The sequence below is a fragment of the Bos grunniens genome, chromosome 3 (genome assembly GCF_055505025.1).
Source record: "Bos grunniens cultivar Pamir isolate PY7600 chromosome 3, Bosgru_T2T1.0, whole genome shotgun sequence".
NCBI lineage: Eukaryota > Metazoa > Chordata > Mammalia > Artiodactyla > Bovidae > Bos > Bos grunniens.
Genome location: NC_141167.1, coordinates 119,713,057 through 119,735,075, shown reverse-complemented (window position 1 = coordinate 119,735,075; position 22,019 = coordinate 119,713,057). Strand labels below are relative to the sequence as shown.

General features: G+C 37.7%; 1 protein-coding gene across 1 annotated transcript; it reads right to left on the bottom strand.

Moving 5' to 3' along the window:
- Nucleotides 1-4,729: 4,729 nt before the first annotated feature.
- Nucleotides 4,730-20,981, bottom strand: LOC147377092 (flavin-containing monooxygenase 5-like). Its single transcript, XM_086394089.1, has 8 exons — nucleotides 20,847-20,981; nucleotides 18,402-18,590; nucleotides 17,855-18,017; nucleotides 10,666-10,808; nucleotides 9,524-9,723; nucleotides 7,903-8,252; nucleotides 6,104-6,176; nucleotides 4,730-5,084 (listed from the first exon to the last, which is right to left on the bottom strand). The coding sequence occupies exons 1-8, from the start codon at nucleotides 20,979-20,981 to the stop codon at nucleotides 4,730-4,732; spliced, it is 1,608 nt and encodes a 535-aa protein (XP_086250215.1).
- Nucleotides 20,982-22,019: the final 1,038 nt, after the last annotated feature.

Genomic DNA, 22,019 nt, shown 5'->3' with positions numbered 1-22,019 from the left:
ATTTTTTTTTTTTCTGAAATAGACACCATCAACGGTCAAGGATAATTTTATAAAAAGGAAAAAGTTTCAAGACTACTTTCCATTTGCGCTGAATCCTTCCAGCATCTTTGGGTTCAATGGACCTTTATCATTCAGGTCTAAATATTTGTTGTATTGAGCTTCCACTGATATGAGTTCTGTGGTAGGTGTTTTGTGTGTAAAGTTGATAAAGTTGGAGGATCTGTTTCCACTCATGGGCATAAGCAGTACCCAGGGAACTCTGAAGGATAAATGCCTACATTAAGGGGGGAAAAGTCTCAAATAAATAACCAAATTTTGTACCTCAAGGGATAGAAGAACAAACAAAGCCCAAAGTTAGCAGAAGGAAGGAATTAATAAACATCAGAGCAAAAATAAGTGAAATAGAAATAATAAAAACAATAGTAAAGATCACCAAAACTGAGTTTTTAAGAAGATAAAATTGACAAACCTTTCTGACTGAGAAAAAAAGGAGAATAATCAAAATTTAAATCAGAAAATAAAGAGGAGACTTTGCAACTGATACTATAGAAATGCAAAGGATCACGAGAGACCATTAAGAAGCACATGACAAGAAACCCATATAACCTACCAAGACTGAATAATGATAACACAGAAAATATGAGCATACAAATAGCAAATAAAGAGACAGAATCAGTAATAAGAATCTCCCAGTAAGGAAAATCCAGACCAGATGACCTTACTGGTGAATTCTACCAAGAATTTAAAGAAGAATTAGTACTAGTATTTCAAAAAAAAATGAAGATAGGGCATTTTAAGCTCATTTTATAAGACCAGAATTAACCTGATATCAAAGCCAGACAAGGACACTATAAGAAAAGAAAATTACAGATCAATAACCTGGAAGAACACAGAAATAAAATTCTTCAAACCAAATTAAACAGCACATTAAAAGGATAATAAGTGAGTGAGTGAAAGTCGCTCAGTCATGTCCAACTCTTTGCGACTTCATGGACTATAAGTTCATGGAATTCTCCAGGCCAGAATACTGGAGTGGGTAAACTTTCCCTTCTCCAGGGGATCTTCCCAACCCAGGGATTGAACCCAGGTCTCTTGCACTGCAGGCAGATTTTTTACCAGCTGAGCCACAAGGGAAGTCCAAGAATACTAGAGTGGGTAAGCTATCCCTTTTCCAGTGGATCTTCCCAACCCAGGAATCAAACCATGGTCTCCTGTATTACAGGCGGATTCTTTACCAACTGAGCAATTTGGGAACATGATAAACTAATATTTACCCCCAATGGCAACCCACTCCAGTCCTCTTGCCTGGAAAATCCCATGCATGGAGGAGCCTGGTAGACTGCAGTCCATGGGGTAGCTAAGAGTCAGATACGACTAAACGACTTCATTCTCACTTTTCACTTTCATGCATTGGAGAAGGAAATGGCAACCCACTCCAGTGTTCTTGCCTGGAGAATCCCAGGGATGGGGGAGCCTAATGGGTTGCTGTTTATGGAGTCGCGCAGAGTCGGACATGACTGAAGCGACTTAGCAGCAGCAGCAACAGCGTCCCTTGGGTGCAAGAGGATTCAATACATATAAATTAATCAAAGTGATACAACATATTAACAGAATGAGGGATAAAGATCATATGATCATCTCAATACACACAAAAAAAGCACTTGAAAAAAATTCAATAGCTTTTCATGATAAAATTTGTCAATAACCTGAGTGTGGAGGGAATATATCTCACATAATCAAGTTCATATATGTTCAGGAAAACATAAGGATACCCACTTTTACCACTTTTACCCTAATTGCCTAGAGAAATTAGGCAAAACAAAAAAGAAAGAAAAGGCACCCAAGTCAGAAAAGAAAAAGTAAAAGCCTGTTTTGCAGATGATATGATCCTGTATATAGAAAATCCTAAAGACTCCACCAAAAATTGGTAAACTAACAAATGAATTCAGTAAAGTAGACTAAAAATCAATACACAAAATCAGTTTCATCTCTATATATGAACAAAAAAACCTTCTGAGAAAAAATTAAGAAAACAAATCTAATTTACAATAATAATATCAAAAAGAATAAAAGACTGGGGAATAAATTTAGCCATGGAAATGAAATATCTGTATAATAAGCCCACAACTTGATAAAAGAAATTGTAGATGACACATAAATGGAAAGATACCTTGTTTTCATGGATTGAAATAATTAATATTGTCAAAATATCCATGATACCTGAAGCAATCTGCAAATTTTATGTAACACTTATTGAAATTCCAATGGCATATTTCAGGGAAATAGACAAACAACCCTAAAATTTGTGGAACCACAAAAGACCTAGAAAAGCTATAGCAATCTCAAGCTAGAAGGACAAAACAGGAGACATCATAATTCCTGATGTCAAAATATATTATAAAACTTTCATAATCAAAATAGTATGGTACTGGCATAAAAACAAACACATATACCAATGGAACAGAATATATAGCCCAGAAAAGCATATATGGTTTTTTGACAAAGATACTAATTTTTGACAAACATACCAAGAATACACAATGGGGAAAGAATAATCTTTTCAACAAATGATACAGGGAAAACTGAATAAGCCCAGGCTGAAATTGGACAGTAATCCTATGCCATATGCAAAAATCAAGTCAAGTGTGTTAAAGATTTGAATGTTAGACCTGAAAGCATTAAAGTCCTGGAAGAAAACATAGGACTAAGCTCCTCAACACTGGTATTGGCAAATATATTTTTTGTATATGATACAAAAAGTGCAGGCAATAAAAGCAAAAATAAAGAAAAATATCAAACTAAAATTTCTCTATGCAGCAAATGACATAGTCAACAAAATTAAGAGGCAAGCTAATGCAATGGGAGAAAATATTTGCAAACCAAATTTTCAATTAGTGATGAATGTCCAAAATGTATCTGGAAGTCACATACCTCAATAAAAAAAATAATTAAAAAATGGGCAGAGGGCTTGATTTTTCCAAAGACATAAATGGCCAACAGGTACATGAAAAGATGCTCAACAACCCTAATCACTAAGGGAAATGGAAATAAATAAAGAGATATCCTTGCACACATATTAAGATGCCAATTATAAAAAAGTCAAAAGATAAGTATTGGTGAAGATGTAGAGAAAATGGAGTCCTGTACACTGTCGGTGGAAATGTAAACTGGTACAGCCACTTAAGGAAATAGAATGTTGATTCCTCAAAATAAATTAAAAATAGAACTACTGTATAGTCCAACAATCACTCGTGTGGGTATATATTCAAAGGAAATGAGAACAGGAGCTTGAAGAGATCCTATAGTCCTATGTTCAATACAGTGTTAATCACAAGATATGGAAGTAACCTAAGTGTCTATCAGAAGATTAAGGGGTGAAGAAAATGTGATAGATACACACAACAGAATTTTATTCAGGTTTAAAAGAGAAGGATTTCCTGCCATTTGAGTATAATGGAAGTATCAAGGAAGCCCTAAGTGAAATAAGCCAAATGTAAAAAGACAAATACTGAATGATTTCACTTATATGTAAATTTTGTAAAGTTTAACTCTTAGAGACAGAGTGTACAAGAGTGGTTACTGAAGTCTGGTGGGGAAATGGAGAGACATTGGTCAAAGGGAACAGACATTCAGTTATAAGATTAATAAGTTCTGGAAACCTAATGTACAGTATAGTAATTATGTACTATTTTGTATACTTGATATTTCTAAGAGGACATAGCATAAGTGTTCTCACTACATACACACACACACACACAAAGGTAACTTCTGAAATAACTAATGAGGTAATTAATATGCTAATTAACTTTATTGTGGTAATCATTTCATTATGTGTTTGTATATCAACATATCACATTGTACACTTTAAAAATATACATTTTTTTTTAAAATTTTCAATCATGCCTCAAGAAATCTAGGAGAAAAATCTATTACAGAATATCAGCACTAAACTCAGATATAGCCTGTAATGTGAGTGACTGATCCAGACACAAATATTTCATCTCTCTGCTTAATTGCAAAAGTCTCTGTAAATGTTATAAATATTTGCTTATTTTCCATTTTTTCCTTTCATTCTCCTCAGTGTTTTATATAATTTTGTAGTTTTACTACAGAATTATTTCATGTGTTTTGATAGTATGAGTAGAAGACAAAATTATGTACGTTTTCTGACTTACATTATTCCCTCTTTTTCTCTCCCTGGCACCCTCCATAACCTGAAACTATCATCAATAATCCCTCAAACAACTTGATACCTCAATATCCATGATTATACAGAATGTGACCTAGTGGAAAGGATTGATGGTAAAATATTTCTTCATTGTTAATTTTTCTAAGTCGTTGAAGAGACACTTTTCCCTAGCCTGTGTTTTACATGAAAAACAAAGAATTCACCAATTCATACAAAAGGAGGCTAGGAGAGATTGGTAACTGAGAACATTTCTCATATTATAGAAATTAAATATGCTCTTCTAGAGCAAGCTTTCATATAAACCATTTCATTTGAAATCTCCAATTTTCGAGTTGGCTTTAGCTCAAGTTGTTACTCTACCCCTTTGGACTTCTGAAGACTCCAGTTTTGCCAAATGCTCATACATGAGTAATTTTGCAATTATTAGGCAATTCACTGCACTGAATTGTCCAGAGTGAGGGATAAATACTTGCACATGCCCAGTCTCTTAATTAGTGTGTGTTACTGTTAACCTACAATATAGCAATGATCACAGGAAGATTATCCTTTAATAATGATGAAAGTGAGAACAAAGAGGAGAAGGGCTACACAGATACTTTTAAGCCAAAGTGGCACACAGCATGGAGCCTGGGCACATATGAGGGTGCGAGTCCTCAGGGGCTTAATGATCCATTCTCTCTGAGTCAGAATGGCTTCCCGGGCCCCAGCCCACTTCCCTGGCCCTTGTAGGCGGTATTGGTAAGATGTGCATGGCCCAAGGAAAAGTTCCAGAGCCAGCTTTGGATCCCACAGGAAAAGTGAGAACAGGTTGGGTTTCACTGCTATTTCAGAGGCAATTTCATCCATGTAATCCACATACTGAACTCTGCGTGCATCACGGGGACTATTCAGGTACCTGAAACCAGAAGGGGAAACTATCAGAACCTCCATCTCTCCAAGCACAATTACATCTAGACATTGGCTGATGATTTCTCCAAAAAATGAGATATAAAATGTTTTCTTCTTTTCATTGACTGTGGCCTCAGTGCTTTTTAACAAAATATTCTTGCAGTGTTTTTTCCCCAACAAATCCTTCCAAGGATCTTGGATATTAATAGGTGGGTTTCAGAAGACTTTTGTCTTTTCTTAAATTTTCTTTGCCCATGAATTTAATTCTCAATTAGGATATAGTCTCGTTTCGTTAAATCAGTGGTGATGAATACACTATGGAATATGCTACAAGAATTGTACATATATGTGTGATATTAATTTCACTTTAAATATTACTGAAATGCAAATCTTCACCCTCCTAAACCAAAGTTACTGGGTAACAAATTGTGATTCTTAAAATAAAGCCTTTTATTTCTCATAGAGAACATGCTGTGACCTCCACATTATAGATTTTCAGTAGATATTTGCTAAATAGAAATAAATTATATCCCCAACACTAGTGGTTGAGAATAATTTTCCATTAAAGAGATTTGGTGAACCCACAAGCTCCTAACCAAACATAAGAATTTTACTTGGATTCTGTAATGGTCTCCTATCTCATTTCTCACATTGGTTTTTCTTTTCAACATGGTGAAAGAGTGAAACAATCTTTCATTTCATCATATATTTTCAGATGCTTTACATCTCTAAGGCTACAGCATGACACAAATTTATAATTATATGTTATATAAAGTGTTCCATAAACTTTAAATAAAATTCTACAGTTTCCAAGTTGGACCATTCTCTACCCATTCCATTCGATAAGTCCTCCATATATGATATTTATGCATGGTTAAGAGGAAATTAAAAAGTTGATAATTTGAGATCTCCTCCAGGCAAATAGACTCAGATTCCATCATGAGAAAAATATAAAGAATGCTTGAAATACAAACACCTCCACCTAAACACTTTCTACTGACTTTCATCAAGAAGCAAGTTTCTTACTGTTTTTCAAGTTTTGTTCTCTTCTTTCTTATGTCAGCCAACATGCCACTCACTGAAGGTAATTTGTTCAATCCTAGGAAAGAAATTTCAAATGTGAAAATGGTTTTCTTATTGAAAAGCTGTGGTTTGAGGAAGAAATGTGTAATGTTTGGTGGAGAACATCGTGAGATAGCATAGGAGTGGGAGAGATGGATTCAGGAGTTGCTCTGGATTGCCCTACATTCACTGTTCTATCAGGTGCACATGCCTTACATATGCAAAAACATGTCTTTAATGACTCCACATCTTGACTGCTGCTGCTGCTTCTAAGTCGCTTCAGTCATGTCCGACTCTGTGCGACCCCATAGACGGCAGCCCACCAGGCTCCCCCATCCCTGGGATTCTCCAGGCAAGAACACTGGAGTGGGTTGCCATTTCCTTCTCCAATGCATGAAAGTGAAAAGTGAAAGTGAAGTCGCTCAGTCTTGTCCCACTCTTAGCGACCTCATGGATTGCAGCCTACCAGGCTCCTACATCCATGGGATTTTCCAGGCAAGAGTACTGGAATGAGGTGCCATTGCCTTCTCCACACATCTTGACTGGTAGACCTCAAATCGCACAAGGAAGAATGAACTGAAGGGAGTTGCATCCAGTAACAAGGCACAAAGTAGTGTGTGTGTAGTTCCATAACCAGAGTACTTTTTTTGACTCTCTTTTAAATAGTGAGCTATACTTGTTCATTTACGCTATCACTTAGCTTTTCAATAGCTACTAATGGTGAGTCAATGACTCCTGATTGTCTTCATTGGACAGAGATTTCTTCTTGATTTTTCATCTTAAATCATGTAAAACACTTTCCTATAATTATTCATTTCTTTAATGAATAATATCCTACATTTCAAGAAGCAGAATCTAGTAGGAACATATGGGAAACATTTTGAAGAAGGAACAAAAAAATGAGCAGAATTATTGCAATGTGATGGACATCATTTCATTAAGGTAGATTTGACTCTGTCTTCAATCTATTCTAAACCTAAAAGTTATGATATAAAAAAGAATAATAATAAAAAAATTAGCACCATGGCTAATCTTGATTCATACAATCAACATTCATTGAAGGCTTACAAAAGACAAATGCTTAATTGTTAATTCTCACTGCTCTGCACAATACACCTAATTATTTCATTTTTATAAGTGAGGGAATTGTGGAGGTCAAGTAATATGTCAAGACCACGCAGTCAGCATGTGGAGGAACTGGGTTTTAATCAGAGCTCGCTGGATTACAAAGTTCTTGCTTTTTTAATTGTGCTGTGGTCCTATTCCAGTTACTTTCTGACTCTGACATAATTTTCATAACTCACAGTTCATAATTCTGTGACTCTTCTTGTCCTTTTTATATTTTAAACTTGAGAGATAGGCCAAAAAATGCTCCCTGTAGTTGTGGATCACTCCAGAAATATTCTAGAAAGACTGAAAAGTAGGATAATTGTTATTTCCCATGTGTACTTTAGGTTGAGATCTTTCTTCTCCTGCCCTCATTTCCTATCCTGTGTATCTCGCTGATGTGCTTTAAAGAATCATTTGCCAATAAGTTGTCATTTGATATCTTTAGGTAGTAGTTTTTTAATCTTCATTTTCATATGGAAATCCTAAAGATTACATAGCCATCAAACACTGAAGTAAAAAATCTTGAGGCAGAATTTCAAATACTGTAAAGGTGAGCTTCAGATATGTTTGCAGCAGAAGACTTTTTCAGTGCCTCTGAAATCACATTATCTGGATGGTTATCTTTTGTAAATATGAAAAAGGTCACGACATACCCTTGAATACACGTACAGCCCATTGGCTCTGGAGTTCTGATGTGGGAATAGTGGCTCCTACTGGCTGGAGGATACCAATAAAAGCTAGCGTTGGTTTTTCTAGCTCAGGAGGGAAAACAAATTTATACATGGAACGCTGGATATCCAGAACTGTTGAATTATTTTCCAAAAATGGGAAAGAACAAGTGTATCCTGTGGCAAAGATTATAACATCAACATCCTCTTCTGTGCCATCCTCAAAGATGGCTGATGTTTCTGTGAACTTTGTAACATTTGGTTTCATCCGAACTCTTCCAGTAATTATGTAGTTGGGTAGATCATCACCGAAACTAGCTTGATGACTCAGAAATCTGAGGAATGAAAATTTGTATGCAGGAAAACTAATATAAGTCTTTTTGGAAAGGAGGTAAGCTAAGAAAATACTTAAAATGATTTTTTAGTCATGCTAAAAAATGAAAGACATACATTTTTATTTTACAAAAGATTTTTGGTCAATATTTCTTCTGAATTATTTACTGAATAAACCTTCTGTATTCATCAGACTGCCAATAATGTTTATACAGTGCTTACTACATGCAAAGAGAAACTTTTGAAAGGTGATATAAGTTTATAGCAGTGATATATTGATACCTAATTTCCTTAAAACAATTTTTTTGGGAGATGAGAGAGATTTTTTTTTTTTTAAAGCAGTGGGTGAAGTGCTTAAAATGGAACAGAAAAATCAGATCATAGTCTGATCTCCATTATTTTGAGAACCTATGTGGCATTTTTGTAAGATTTACTAACATTATTTAAATTTAACACTGTTAGTAACTAATAGTTTAATACTGTTTAAAGCAGTTTAACACTGCTTCTACCTTTGACTCCCCACAATTTTTCCTCCAATCAGCAGCCTGAGTGATCCTTTTAAAATGTAAAATTACAAGTCTTCCATCTTGTTGATGGAATCTTACCAGATTCCTGACTTTTTTAAAATTTGGCTCAGAAAGATGAAGTTTATTTTTATGGTATAGTATATTATTTGCTTCTCTACAGTCTAAGGTTTCAGAGCCTAAAGAAAAAGTGCACAGTAGTTTGAAAACATCAAGAGTGGGGACAGGTGAAGCTGCCACCATGCCTGAAATTCAATTTCCTTCTTCTAAGTTTAAGAATAGAATGGCCCAAAGAAACATGAGAAAAGAAACAATGATTAACATTCTCCTAAGATAGCTGACGGAGAAGGTGATGGCACCCCACTCCAGTACTCTTGCCTGGAGTATCCCATGGACGGAGGAGCCTGGTAGGCTGCAGTCCTTGGGGTCGCAAAGAGTTGGACACGACTGAGTGACTTCACTTTCACTTTCCACTTTCATGCATTGGAGAAGGAAATGGCAACCCACTCCAGTGTTCTTGCCTAGAGAATCCCAGGGACGGCGGAGCCTGGTGGGCTGCCGTCTATGGGGTCGCACAGAGTCGGACACGACTGAAGCGACTTAGCAGCAGCAGCAGCAGCAGCAAGATAGCTGAAGTCTACTTTCAAGGTGGTAAAACGTGAACTCTAAATCATCCTTATGTTCCAAGTTTGACCCACTGATTCCAAAAGGCAGCGGCAAAATTACTTTTTAAAAATCCTAGAACATACCTGTGTTGAGGTAGCAAACCATAAATGTCATGGTTAAAGCGAGAATTTAATTTATTCTCTGCCCATCTGTTGATTAAGAATTCAGGGAAAATTTTTTTGACAAGAGAATTAAAACGAGTAAAGAGAACAGTGTCCATGGGCATCCCAGAATCCCAGACCCGGTTCCAAATCCATGCACCACTTCTTGTGCTGAGAAACACCTAGGAGAGAATGCAAGTAAACACAATAGATATGAGAGTTCACTTTCATAGGCTAATTTCTCAGTTCTTCAGATATTACTCATTTGGCTCATGAGAAGAAATGGATAAAAACTCTACTGTCTTTTATCTTGAAGAGTTCTTCTGTTCTCATAAGCAGGAAGACCAACACATAGTTACATACACTCCCACATACAGACACATCTGACTTGTTGCTTATAGCCCCAAGCCTTCTTCTGGGTCAACCCACTGTTCTTTTTGAACCTTTCCCAAAGGAGTATTTGATGCCTGCAATGTCTTAAATTGCAAAAACACATAATGATGCAAAAAGGCTAGATAGATATCAACAGTTGACACAAAAGATCCCATCCAGCTGCTAATTACTGTGTTGTAGTAACTACAACACTTAGCTAATTTGTATCCCTATTGAAGGAATTGGAGTTGGAAGATGGTGTCAAGTGTCATGTCGATGAAAAATAAAGGGATTTAAAAAATGGTTATGTAATAAGCTTTTTTTTTTTTTTTTTGTAGTTCTTGACTGAACTGGAAAAATCTTCAGACTCTGGTAAAAATAAACAATTTGAAAGTCTTTGAGGTTTAAACTATTTATTTGTATTTCATTCTCCATTTTTCTTTTTTGGAATAGATTATCAAGATGCCTATTGAGGAAATTGGAGAAGGAAATGGCAACCCACTCCAGTAATCTTGCCTGAAGAATTCCATGAACAGAGGAGCATGACAGGCTATAGTCCATGGGGTTGCAGAATCAGGCATGACTGAGCAACTATCACTCATTCACTATTGAGGAAATAGGTGTGAGAAGGTAATTAACAATCAGTATTGAAACAGCGTATGAGTACACACTACACATATTTTGTGCAATTCTCATATCTCAGAAGTTAGGGCCCAGGTTGCATCTCAAGAAAGAGAATTTAGGCACCAAACCTGTGCAGCTACATGACTGAGCTCAATCGCCAAATCAATTGCAGAATTTCCAATGCCAATCACAATGATTTTCTTGCCCTGAAATTTCTCTGGACTCTTGTATTCCCAACTGTGAATATATTGACCTTTGAAACGCATGATTCCTGTGGGCAAGAACACAATCAAGCATTGACTGTTATTTTATCTTTTAAACTGCTGGCATATTCTAAAGCTTATTGCTAAACTCAAAGGCTTTCTAATTTAAATCTCTCATTTTCTGGTCTACTATTCCTGATCTGTGAACTGTGCTTGTCCTACATTATCAGACAGAATTAATTCTCCTACAGTTCTGTTCTGGAACAAAAATTTTATATTCCAACAAATTCTCAGGTTTCTTAAAAAGTCAGATATTTTACTTCTGTCTCTTTTTAACTTATCTATATCCTGCCAAGTCTTCAAAAAGAGCTTGACTCCTATATAAGTAATACATCTTCTTTATCCATCATCTTCATTATTATAAATACTGCTCTGATCCAGGTTCCTGTCTTGCTTCCTTAACCCAAGCTTCATCCCTGTCTACCTTGTTTTCCATCTCTTCCTAGGCCCAGTACACCCTTTCTACCAACACTAGCACTATTCACTTTGCTCTCTACTGGGGACAAATGCTCAGTGATTCTGGGGCTGAAAGGATATAAAAACATTATTCTTGTTTAAAAAATATGCTCTGACTTAAGCAAAAACCTCATGTGGCCAAACCATAATATCTGGTCGATTTTGTACCATTTCATCTTTCAGACAACATTGAGGCCTGCACTTATAGGCTTCACTGCTTCTCCTGTGACACTGGACAGCCCTGTTCCATCCTAATTGTGGATCATTCCTTGTTCTTTTTCCTTTATCTGGTGAATGTGCTCCAAAACCTCAGCTTTCCCTTGGAAGCAATTCTTTGATCATCACCTAGTGAATTCCTGAGCTCAATCATTGCTAATTTCACTTTTCCTTTCAATTTCTGACTACAACTGTTCCAATTATTCCCTCTCCTCCTGGTCCTACTAAAATGCCCCTCACAACCTGAAGATAACATTTTCTTCTCATTTTTTATGAAACAATAAAAACCTGAGATGAGTTCCTCAACATCTAAAAGTTCCTGTGTTTTCATCTATCCTTCCTCTGTCTCCTTTCCCCAAGATAAAATATTTCTATTCTGTTCCAAAATGAACACTTTGCCCTCTGGCTCAATATGGGAGTAGACCTTGAGATCAAACAAACCTGGGCATACTTCATAACTTTTTCACTACTAGATGTATTTGTAATGTGTAAAATAGAAATTGTTTCACCTATCTCACAGGAATGGTATGAGTATCCTTTTAAACACTCCTAAAACATAGCACTTGAAAAATAAGTCTAATGTTTATCTTTGAATGTATTAAATCAAAACCAATACAATATTGTAAAGTAAAAAAAAAGTAATAATAATGAATGTATTAAATCTTATCCCATCCTCTTCCATTTTCAATAATCATCTCTAAGACCCTGTCACCTGCTCAACCTTTGCCCCTCAAACAGGCAGAATTAGCTTTCCCAAGACCTCTTCTCTCTCAGGAAATGGCAACTCCATTGCTTTGGACAATAAAATTATCCTTTTTTATCCTTTTATAACATATCACCTTTTTAAAAATCACACCTCATAACCGATCCATCAGCAAATTCTTTTTTTCCAACTGCTACTAGAAAGTAGAAGAGATACATGGAGTAATAGGCAAATTTGGCCTTGGAGTACAAAATGAAGCAGGGCAAAGGTTAACAGAATTTTGCCAAGAGGATGCACTGGTTATAGCAAACACCTTCTTCCAACAACACTAGAGATGACTCTACACATGGACATCACCAGATGGTCAATACCAAAATCAGATTGATTATATTCTTTGCATCCGAAGATGGAGAAGCTCTCTACAGTCAGCAAAAACAAGATGAGAGCTGACTGTGGCTCAGATCATGAAGTCCTTATTGCCAAATTCAGATTTACACTGAAGAAAGTCAGTAAATCACTAGACCATTCAGGTATGACCTAAATCAAATCCTTTACAATATATACAGTGGAAGTGACAAATAGATTCAAGGGATTAAATCTGATAGACAGAGTGCCTGAAGAACTATGGACAGAGGTTTGTGAATTGTACAGGAAGCAGTGATCAAGACCATCCCTAAGAAAAAGAAAAGCAAAAAGGCAAAATGGTTGTCTGTGAAGGCCTTACAAATAGCTTAGGAAAGAAGAGAAGTTAAAGGCAAAGGAGAAAAGGAAAGATATATCCATATGAATGCAGAGTTCCAAAGGGTAGCAAGGAGAGGTAAGAAAGCCTTCTTCAGTGATCAATGCAAAGAAATAGAGGAAAACAATAGAATGAGAAAGACTAGAGATCTCTTCAAGAAAATTAGCGATACCAAGGGAACTTTTCATGAAAATATGGGCAAAATAAAGGACAGAAATTGTATGGGCCAAACAGAAGCAGAAGATATTAAGAAGAGGTGGAAAGAATACAAAAAGAGCAATACAAAAATGATCTTCATGACCCAGATAACCATGAGAGGGAGATCACTCACCTAGAGCCAGACATCCTGGAATGTGAAGTCAAGTGGGCCTTAGAAAGCATCACTATGAACAAAGCTAGTGAAGGTGATGGATCCCAGCTGAGCTACTTGAAATCCTGAAAGATGATGCTATTAAAGTGCTGCACTCAATATGCCAGCAAATTTGGAAAACTCAGCAGTGGCCACAGGACTGGAAAAGGTCAGTTTTCATTCCAATCCCAAAGAAAGGCAATGCCAAAGAATGTTCAAATACTGCACAATTGCAATCATTTCACATGCTAGCAAAGTAATGCTCAAAATTCTCCAAGAGAGACTTCAACAGTACATGAACTGAGAACTTGCATATGTTCGAGCTGGATTTAGAAAAGGCAGAAGAACCAAAGATCAAATTGCCAACATCCATTGGATCATCAAAAAAGGGTGAGAGTTCCAGGAAAACATCTACTGCTTTCTTGACTACACCAAAGCCTTTGACTGCATGGACCACAACAAACTGCAGAAAATTCTTAAAAAGATGGGAGTACCAGATCACCTTACCCAAATCCTGAGAAATATGTATGCAAGTCAAGAAGCATCGGTTAGAACCGGACATGGAACAGTGGACTGGTTCCAAATTCAGAAAGGAGTACATCAAGGCTGCATGTTGTCACCCTGCTTATTTAACTTCTATGCAGTGTACATCATGCGAAATGCTAAGCTGGATGAAGCACAAGCTGGAATCAAGATTCCTGGGAGAAATATCAATAACCTCAGATACACAGATGACATCACCCTTAAGGCAGAAAGCAAAGAACTAAAGAGACTCTTGATGAAAGTGAATGAGGAGAGTGAAAAAGTTGGCTTAAAACTCAACATTCAAAAAACTAACATCATGGCATCTGGTCCCATTGCTTCATGGCAAAATGATGGGGAAACAGTGGAAACAGTGACAGACTTTATTTTCTTGGGCTGCAACATCACTGCAGTTGGTGACTGCATCCATGAAATTAAAAGACCTTTGCCCCTTGGAAGACGAGCTATGACCAACATAGCATATTAAAAAACAGAGACATTATTTTGCCAACAAAAGTCCATCTAGTCAGAGCTATGGTTTTTCCAGTAGTCATGTATAGATGTTAGAGTTGGATCATAAAGTTTAAAAATAAAAAATAAAAATAAATAAAATATATTCTTCAGACAAAAAAAAAAAGAAAGCTGAGCACCGAAGAATTAATGCTTTTGAACGGTGGTGTTGGAGAAGACTCTTGAGAGTCCCTTGGACTGAAAGGAAATCAAAGCAGTCAGTCCTAAAGGAAATCAGTCCTGAATATTCATTGGAGGGACTGATGCTGAAGCTGAAGCTCCAATACGCTGGCAACGTGATGAGAAGAACTGACCCACTGGAGAAGACCCTGATGGTGGGAAAGATTGAGGGCAGGAGGAGAAGGGGACAATAGAGGATGAGATGGTTGGATGGCATCACCAACTTGGTGGACATGAGTTTGAGCAAGCTCCAGGAGTTGGTGATAAACAGGGAAGCCTGGCATGCTGCAGTCCATGGGATCCCAAGGAGTTGGACATGACTGAGCAATTGAACTGAACTGAACTTCAAACTATATTTAAGATCCAAGCACCACGTTATGTCTCCACTGCCACTCAGATCAGATCAGATCAGTCGCTCAGTCGTGTCCGACTCTTTTGCGACCCCATGAATTGCAGCACGCCAGGCCTCCCTGTCCATCACCAACTCCCGGAGTTCACTCAAACTCACGTCCATCGAGTCGGTGATGCCATCCAGCCATCTCATCCTCTGTCGTCCCCTTCTCCTCTTGCCCCCTAATCCCTCCCAGCATCAGAGTCTTTCCCAATGAGTCAGCTCTTCACATGAGGTGGCCAAAGTACTGGAGTTTCAGCTTTAGCATCATTCCTTCCAAAGGAATCCCAGGGCTGATCTCCTTCAGAATGGACTGTCCAGATTTCCTTGCAGTCCAAGGGACTCTCAAGAGTCTTCTCCAACACCACAGTTTAAAAGCATCAATTCTTTGGCGCTCAGCCTTCTTCACAGTCCAACTCTCACATCGATACATGACCACAGGAAAAACCATAGCCTTGACTAGACGAACCTTTGTTGGCAGAGTAATGTCTCTGCTTTTGAATATGCTATCTAGGTTGATCATAACTTTCCTTCCAAGGAGTAAGCATCTTTAAATTTCATGGCTGAAGTGACTGCAGTGACTGTTTCATCTGCAGTGACTGTTTCCACTGTTTCCCCATCTATTTCTCATAAAATGATGGGACCAGATGCCATGATCTTTGTTTTCTGAATGTTGAGCTTTAAGCCAACTTTTTCACTCTCCTCTTTCACTTTTATCAAGAGGCTTTTTAGTTCCTCTTCACTTTCTGCCATAAGGGTGGTGTCATCTGCATATCTGAGGTTATTGATATTTCTCCTGGCAATCTTGATTCCAGCTTGTGTTTCTTCCAGTCCAGCGTTTCTCATGATGTACTCTGCATAGAAGTTAAATAAGCAGAGTGACAATATACAGCCTTGACGAACTCCTTTTCCTATTTGGAACCAGTCTGTTGTTCCATGTCCAGTTCTAACTGTTGCTTCCTGACCTGCATACAAATTTCTCAAGAGACAGATCAGGTGGTCTGGTATTCCCATCTCTTTCAGAATTTTCCACAGTTGATTGTGATCCACACAGTCAAAGGCTTTGGCATAGTCAATAAAGCAGAAATAGATGTTTTTCTGGAACTCTCTTGCTTTTTCCATGATCCAGCGGATGTTGGCAATTTGATCTCTGGTTCCTCTGCCTTTTCTAAAACCAGCTTGAACATCAGGAAGTTCACGGTTCACATATTGCTGAAGCCTGGCTTGGAGAATTTTGAGCATTACTTTACTGGTATGTGAGATGAGTACAACTGTGCGGTAGTTTGAGCATTCTTTGGCATTGCCTTTCTTTGGGATTGGAATGAAAACTGACCTTTTCCAGTCCTGTGGCCACTGCTGAGTTTTCCAAATGTGCTGGCATATTGAGTGCAGCACTTTCACAGCATCATCTCCACTGCCACTATCCTGGTCAAAATCACCATCATTTTTCAACTGAATTATCAAGAACCTCCTCCCTGGCCTGCCTGTTTCTGCTTTCCCAGCTCCTTCCCCAGCTGTTCTCAACACAACAGCCAATGTGATTGGAGCATGCTCCAAGGGGACACTGCTCTGCTGAAAACCGCCCAGTGGATCCCACTTCAGTTAAAGTCAGAGCCATGGTCCAGACAATGGCCTTTTTAATTCTTATTGGTCTGGTGCAGCATTCACTCTCTGACGTCATCTCCCTGTACTCTTTCTTCTGCTCTCACCACATGGACCTGTCTGTTACACACCTACCTCAAGTTCTTTGCACTGTTTTCTTCCTTTTATACAATCTGCATTCCTCAGTTATTTGCATCACTTCCTCAATGCCTTGGGGTATTTATTCCAGTGCTCTTTTCTCTCTGAAGCCTTACCTGACCACTTCAACTAGTCTTGCATGACAAGCCCATCTCCCCAACCACCAACCCTTTGCCCTTCCTGTTAATTGTTTCTCTTCATAGTTATTACCTTCCACATATTTATCCTTTTTTGTATCTCCCTCCATCTACTACCATGTATGCTCCAAGGGGACAAAAATTTTGATCTGTTTAATTCTCTGCTGAGCCTCTGCCACAAAAGTGATGCTCAGTAGATATTTCTTGAATGAATACTGATTGAATCAGTACAGGAATGTTTAAATCTCTAATAAGCTAATAACTAACAGACCACTTTTGACCAATTTTATCTTTCTCTTTCTTCTTGTGCACTTGGAAACAGACATAAGAATGGAAAGTGGGGGAGTTCAGCATCTCCTGAGAAGCCCAAAGGAGTCTCAGATTCAGCCCTCTTCGAGCAAACAGTATACACATTCTGCTTCTAGAGGTAAGGAGCTCTTGTGCAGGTAAATCATTGCTGCATGATTCCTTATATTCAGAGTGCTTAAGCTTCCAAATAGTAAGTAGCACTGCAGTATCTTGTAAGATATATGTAGTGACACACTAGCACTTAGCTATTTGTAGTCATCTTGTTATGTTATGTTTATCGATACATATATGTATATATATGTGGCTTCCCTGGTGGGTCAATGGTAGAGAATCTGCCTGCAATGCAGGAGCTACAGGAGAAGCAGGTTCGATCCCTGGGTTGGAAAGATCCTTGGAGGAGTGCATGACAACCCACTCCAGTTTCTTGCCTGGAGAATACCATGTATGCATATATATACACATGGTATATATATATATACATATTCAGAAATAAAGCAAAATCTTAATATATTTCTGTATCTTTGCTCTTACTAATTACTTCACACTATTAAAATGTAGCACCTTCCTCTTAAATAGCCCAGAACTGGTGGTGATAGTATATTTTAGTACTTTTTATTTTCAATTTTATAACTGTATTATTTCGATTAACTTGAAAGAACTTGCATTACTTTATAATCAGAAAATGTAATATTTATTATGAAACGAAGGTGACTTTCAGAATTATAAACTCTCTCCAAAAATAACAATAGCTACAGTGATAGTATCTCACAACACCAGTGCCTTAGAATTCAATAGCACATACCTGGAAATTTCTGAAGTGGCATGAAGGGATTGGTAAAAAGGCCACTACACACCATAATCCCATCAAAGACATAGGATTCCTGTTTTCCTTCAGCCTGCACCACAACATCCCACTGTCCCGTGAAAGAGAAATCAGAGTGCTTCCTCACGCTGCACACCTTCGACTGGGAATAAGACAAAAAGACTCATGACCACTCTTCCCTGATGCCCTCAAGAACTCTTGACCTCAATGAATAAAGTTGACTGCAGGTACTCTCATCTGGGCTTTCATTAAAGTGCTCAAGTATAACTGGTCTCCCGAACAAGGCATTTTAAAGGTGAGATTAGCTCAATTTGTTCAGACTACAGTCCTCAAGGTAGCTAGAGGTGATCCCACACCAGGTGTACAGTTTGGCATTTCAGTCAGTCTCCCATATTTTCTCCTGAAGGAGACTTCCATGGAGATGTATAACTTCCATGGAGATGTATGTAAAGCCCACGGCTCTGGCCTAGCTTTGGGTTCTAACAAGAGACTTCCTTGTATGTTGAGTGCTCTCTGTCCCACTTACCAGAAACCGGATGTGCTTCAAATGGTGAAAGTGTTTGACATACATATGGAGATACTCCATGATTTTGGAATTATGCAAGTAGTTGGGAAAGTGGTCAGGGAAAGGGTAATCACTGTAGGCCATCATCTCCTTTGAAGTGTTGCTGATGACAGACTTATAGACACTTGGCCTGCCTCTTTCAGTCTTCTCCTACCAAGAAAACAAAGGACACCTGCTAAAGTATATCAACTTTAACAACAGATCAAACTATGAGTCTTCTTCAAAATGAAGAGCATTGTTATATTAAGGAATTACACAATATTAAAACATTCATACACAAAATTATCCCTTTTGATAAGGACAATCTCTGTAAATATGACCAGGCTGGTGAAGTGAAAGCTTTATATGGGCATCAGTTAGTGAAATCAGATGACATATTGTGGTATTTGGGGGCATTCTGTCATAGTCCTTGAGATGTATCATTGCATAGCTCCAGCAAGGAAATTGACATTAAGTCATTTCTCTGAATCTATTTCTTCACTTGTAAATAGGTACTTGTCTATGTCACAGAGTTATTGTGGAGACCAAAGAATACACATAAAATGTTAGGAAAACCTTGCAAGGGAAAGCAATTATCAATGCATGCTTTGTTATAGGACTTATAGAAATTGCATGTGCAGGGTGAAAAGGACACCAGACTGGGAGATTGGAGATTTTCTTGAGATGTATCTGTATCAGACATGGTCCATCCAGGAATATGGGAGCTCCTCTCTCGATACTTGAAACAGGGAATGTAATGCAGAGAATTGGTAACATAGGTAATGAGAAACCCAAAAAGCCATGAGGTATTGGTGAAATGTCCAGAGGTTAGCAAAGACAAGCAGCCAGTACCACATCTAGGCTATACCTAGCCAACTAACAGTTGGTATCTTTTGACCTACCTTCTTTTCCCTTCATGGTAACATTGAAGACCATGTGGTCCAAGGGTATAACTATAAGTTGAAGAAGAGCCCTTTAATATGCCTATCTAGTGGCTAGTATTAGTCACTCAGTTGTGTTCAACTCTTTGCAATCCCGTGGACTTCAGCCCATCAGACTCCTCCGTTAATGAGATTTTTCCAGGCAAGAATACTGGAGTGGGTTGCCATTTCCTTCTCCAGGGGATCTCCCCAACCCAGATATTGAACCCATGCTTCCCTCATTGCAGACAGATTCTTTACCATCTGAACCACCAGGGAATATACCTATGATGCAGGCCAAATACTATCACTATGCTCAGCTCTTGAGATTTCAGCTTTGTCCTAAAATATTAGAGTTGGTGTTAGTTGCCCTGACTGTACGCACATACTCTTGGGCTCAAGATAAAAATCTAAAGTTCATGTATTAACATATATGTGATAACTGAAGCCACAGAGGGCTAGGAAGGTATCCTAAAGAACACATAAAAAGTTAAAAAAATACAGAAGAGTAAGAAGGGAGCTATAATCAGCAACATGAAAAAAACTGAGAAGGAAAATCAGAAAGACAGCAGAGTGAAATCACAGAAGCTAGAGACAAGTGTTTTAAAAAGGAGCTGATTTTTAACATCATTGGATCCCCTTGAGAAAGCGATACAATTCTGGACAGAAAATCCATTCAGTTTGTCAATTTTATTGGTAAGAGTGGTGAGAGCAGTTTTGGGGAAGTGCCAGGATGTCTATCATGTAGTGATGGTGGAGATGAAGGAAGACCAAGCACACAAGTCTTCTTCAAGGATCTAGAGTCTGAAAGCAAACGAGATTGATTGAACCACATCCTTGTGCAGAAGAAAGGAATGGGAGTCAAATCACAGGTATTTTGTTGTTCAATCACTCAGTCATGTCTGACTCTTTGTGATGCCGTAGACTGCAGCACACTAGGCTTCCCTATCCCTCGCTGTCTCCTGGAGCTTGCTCAAACTCATGTCCATTGAGTCGGTGATGCCATCCAACCATCTCATCATCTGTCGTCCCTTTCTCCTCCTGCCTTCAATCTTTCCCAGCATCAGGGTCTTTTCTAAAGAGTCAGCTCTTTGCATCAGGTGGCCAACCTAGTGGAGTTTCAGCTTCAGCATCAGTCCTTCCAATGAATATTCAGGACTGATTTCCTTTAGGATTGACTGGATTGATCTTCTTGCTGTCCAAAGGACTCTCAAGAGCCTTCTCCAACACCACAGTTCAAAACATCAATTCTTTGGTGCTCAGCCTTCCTTATGGTCCAACACACATCTGCACATGACTACTGGAAAAATCATAGCTTTGACTATAAGGATCTTTGTTGGCAAAGTAATGCCTCTGCTTTTTAATATGCTGTCTACCTTGGTCATAGCTTTTCTTCCAAGGAGCTGTAGTTGAAGGATAATTTAGTGCTGTAGTCCTTGCATTCTTATTTCCCAGATATGAAAAAATGTCATTACACATATAGAAGTATAAGCATATTCAAACTTACCTCATATCTCCACAGTCCTCCAATGTCATTGCTTTCTTCAAAACAGAAGGGTTCCAGTCCCTCCTCCAGACAGATCTTAATGGCACCTAATCCACTGACTCCAGCACCAACCACCATAATTCTTTTTCCTGGCATTATGTCTTGTATCAAGAAACACAGCATAAAATCAAACTTTTATTGCCATGTATTTTTTTATCATGCAAAGTTAGTTTTTCTTTAAAATTGCTAGTAAATGCATTGAAGGTATATCTTGTTCAAAGCAGATATGCCTTTCAAAGGAAGATCCAGTGACAGAAAATCTTAGTTCTCTCAGGCTTTCATGTTTTCAAGTACAAAAGAAATTGTTTGTTTTTTTAAACGGTTTGACTTCTAAAATTTTTCTGATCATATGAGCTCACATCTTTACATTTCTTTTTTGATAGTTTCCTTATACCTAATACATTTGCACTCACACACTCTCAAAAACCTCTTCATTCATAGATTTTGCCCATACTTTTCTTCCTTCACATTATGATTTATTACATAATTAAAATACTTCCCACTGCTATATAATATTGTTGTTTATGTACTCTATATATAATAGTTTGCACCTGTTAGATCCAAACTCACAACCCAATTTTTTCCCACCATGGCCCTCACTTTGGTGACCACAAATCTTTTATCCATGTCTGTGGGTCTGTTTCTGTTTCACAGATAAGATCACTTGTGTCATATTTGTGTCACATATAAGTTATACTCTGGTATATTTCTTTCTTTTTCTGAATTACTTCAGTTAGTATGATAATCTCAATGTCCATTCATTTAGCTTCAAATGGCATGTGTCCTTCTATTTTATGGCCAAGTAATATTCCCCTATATAAATATACTACATCTTTATCCATTCATATGTTGATGGACATTTAGGTTGCTTCCATGTCCTGGCTACTGTAAATATTGCTTCTATAAACATAAGGGTGTATGTATCTTTTTGAATTATATTACAAACAGACTTTTAATTCCTTCCACTACTACTATCTGCTTATAGAAACACTTATGTAGGATATTTTTGCAGATTTTACCTTTATTTAAGCTAGAGAATCCCTATTTTTGCCTCATGATAGAGTTTGAAGTGGGGAAAAAAATAAAGCCCTAACAGATTTCATCATATAAATATCATTCATAATACTCTTCTTG